The sequence below is a fragment of the Gigantopelta aegis genome, chromosome 1, assembly GCF_016097555.1.
Source record: "Gigantopelta aegis isolate Gae_Host chromosome 1, Gae_host_genome, whole genome shotgun sequence".
Lineage (NCBI taxonomy): Eukaryota > Metazoa > Mollusca > Gastropoda > Neomphalida > Peltospiridae > Gigantopelta > Gigantopelta aegis.
Window position 1 is genome coordinate 17,564,633 of NC_054699.1, and position 2,334 is coordinate 17,566,966.

Below are 2,334 nucleotides of genomic sequence, written 5' to 3' on the forward strand. Positions count from 1 at the left end.
CTGGTAGGTACTGGGTTCGGATCCCAGTCGAGGCATGGGATTTTTAATCCAGATACAGACTTCAAACCCAGAGTGAGTACTCCACAAGGCTCAATGGGTAGGTGTAAACCACTTGCACCGACCAGTGATCCATAACTGGTTCAACAAAGGCCATGGTTTGTGCTATCCTGCCTGTGGGAAGCGCAAATAAAAGATCCCTTGCTGCCTGTCGTAAAAGAGTAGCATATGTGGCGACAGCGGGTTTCCTCTAAAAAACAGTGTCAGAATGACCATATGTTTGACGTCCAATAGCCGATGATAAAATTTTAAAAAATCAATGTGCTCTAGTAGTGCCGTTAAATAAAACAAACTTTCCTCTTTTTTTCGTACGCAATACATAAAAAAATAACGAAATGAATAGGTTTTATTTCACAATTTTACCGTTTCCCAGAGTGTCGGAGGTCTACACGTGTTGAATGTCATTTCGCCTACAATATCTATACACCAAAACAAAATAGTTCTTTAAAGAATAATAATTTACTTCATATTTTTAAAATAAAATGTTTCTGCAAAACGGTTTATAAAATTACAAATCATCAACTGGAAATAATAGAATAAGTAAATTTGAACAATACAACATTCATTTGCTGATCATAACTAGTGTAAAAGTGGTTACATCCCAAAAAGCTATATGTTTGGGTTAGTGACTGAAAATATAGAATTTATCTAGTCATCACATCTTGACAATACATATGGTGATTACAGGATAAATATGCACCCGTGTGTGCGTGCGTGCGTGTGTGTGTGTGTGTGTGTGTGATAGTGTGTATATGTACGTGTGCTGTCCGTGCTTGTGCTTGTGCGCGTGTGTGATAGTGTGTGCGTGCGTGTTTGTGTGCGTGTCTCCGTGTGTGTGTGTATGCGTGTCTGTGTGTGTGTGTGTATGTGTGCGCGTGCTTGTGCGTGTGTGTGATTACAGGATAAATATGTGCCCGTGTGATAGTGTGTGTGTGTGTGCGTGCTTGTGCGCGGGTGTGTGATTACAGAATAAATATGCGCCCGGGTGTGATAGTGTGTGTATGTGCGTGCGTGGCACGCGTGCGTGTGCGTATGTGTGTGTGTGTGCGTGCGTGAGTATGTGATAGTGTATGTGTGTCTGTGTGTTTGTCAGAAAGCAGGTAGGTATTAAAGCTCGTATCTCTTCGCAAGACAAAGTCCAAAGGAACAGCCATGATGGTGTGCATCCATGAATCGTTACCGTTTGTTTGTCTTCAAAACACCATGCTACTCGATCCCTTCGCTCTCCCAAAATTGCGTGGTTAGTTTGAATCACAAAGCTATATTTCTGCACATAACAACGCGTAAATCGCCATGAAAGTTATGAAATTTGTAACTGAACATGATAAACCTATATACAAAATTCCATCTCAATATCTTCAGGCATTGCCAAAAATAAGTGTCTGCAAAAATACATTTTTGTATGTCCTAAGTTCAAGGACCATAACTTTGTCAAAAATAGGTAAATCGCCCAAATAGTCAAACTTGATCTGTAACAATATATATTAAAGCTATACACAAAATTCCATCTCAGTATATGGAGGCATTGCGAAAAATAGTCCGGAAAACTATATGTGGGATAGACGGACAGACAGACGGACAGAAGAACGGGTATGGAACTTATTGTCCCCACCAGTTATTCTGGTAAGGGACAAATAATAATAATAATAATAATAATAATTTGTAATCATCATCGTCGTCGTAATAATAATTTCTTCATCATTTCATTATTTATTTTTTTATTATTGTCTTTTATAAAGGCTATTCACAGATTTTTGACACAAAAGATAATAAGACAAGGGGAATAACTGTTGATAAACCGGAAGCTCCGCAAGGAACTGGTGGTTCTCCCCCACGTTCGTGGTTTTCTATCCAAGTATTCACGATGTTTTCCAGGACATTCAGAGACAGGGTGCCACTCTCAAGGACAACCGAATGGAACTCCTTTATGTCGAAATACTGGCCTGCAATTAAAATACAAATAAACACATTAAAACAGCTTGAAAGCGTCGATTTTCTGGGTCCAATTTCACTAAACATTGTAAGCCTAGTTTTGCACGTAAACGTAAATCTACAACTAAACCATAATTCTTATTACTGTTATTGTACAACAAATATAGTTACAAGTACACATATTTCATTTCATTTCGTCCTTAAAATGCTCCATTTTCCACAATGATGTAATTTTCTTCGTGAAATGGATGCCAAATACTTGTAAATATATGCTCTGTATAACTGCTAGTCGTAGACGTAAACTTACGATATTTTGTGAAATTGTGGCCCCTGATATAAACGAAA

At 38.3% G+C, this 2,334-nt stretch overlaps 1 protein-coding gene across 1 annotated transcript in view; it reads right to left on the minus strand.

Annotated features, from left to right (window-relative positions):
• Window positions 1-1,758: 1,758 nt before the first annotated feature.
• LOC121369351 overlaps window positions 1,759-2,334 on the minus strand; it is a 25,063-nt gene continuing 24,487 nt past the window's right edge. The window contains exon 15 of the mRNA XM_041494414.1: window positions 1,759-2,000. Within this exon, the coding sequence (XP_041350348.1) occupies window positions 1,798-2,000 (203 nt within the window). The 3' untranslated portion in view covers window positions 1,759-1,797. The remainder of the gene's footprint in view (window positions 2,001-2,334) is intronic.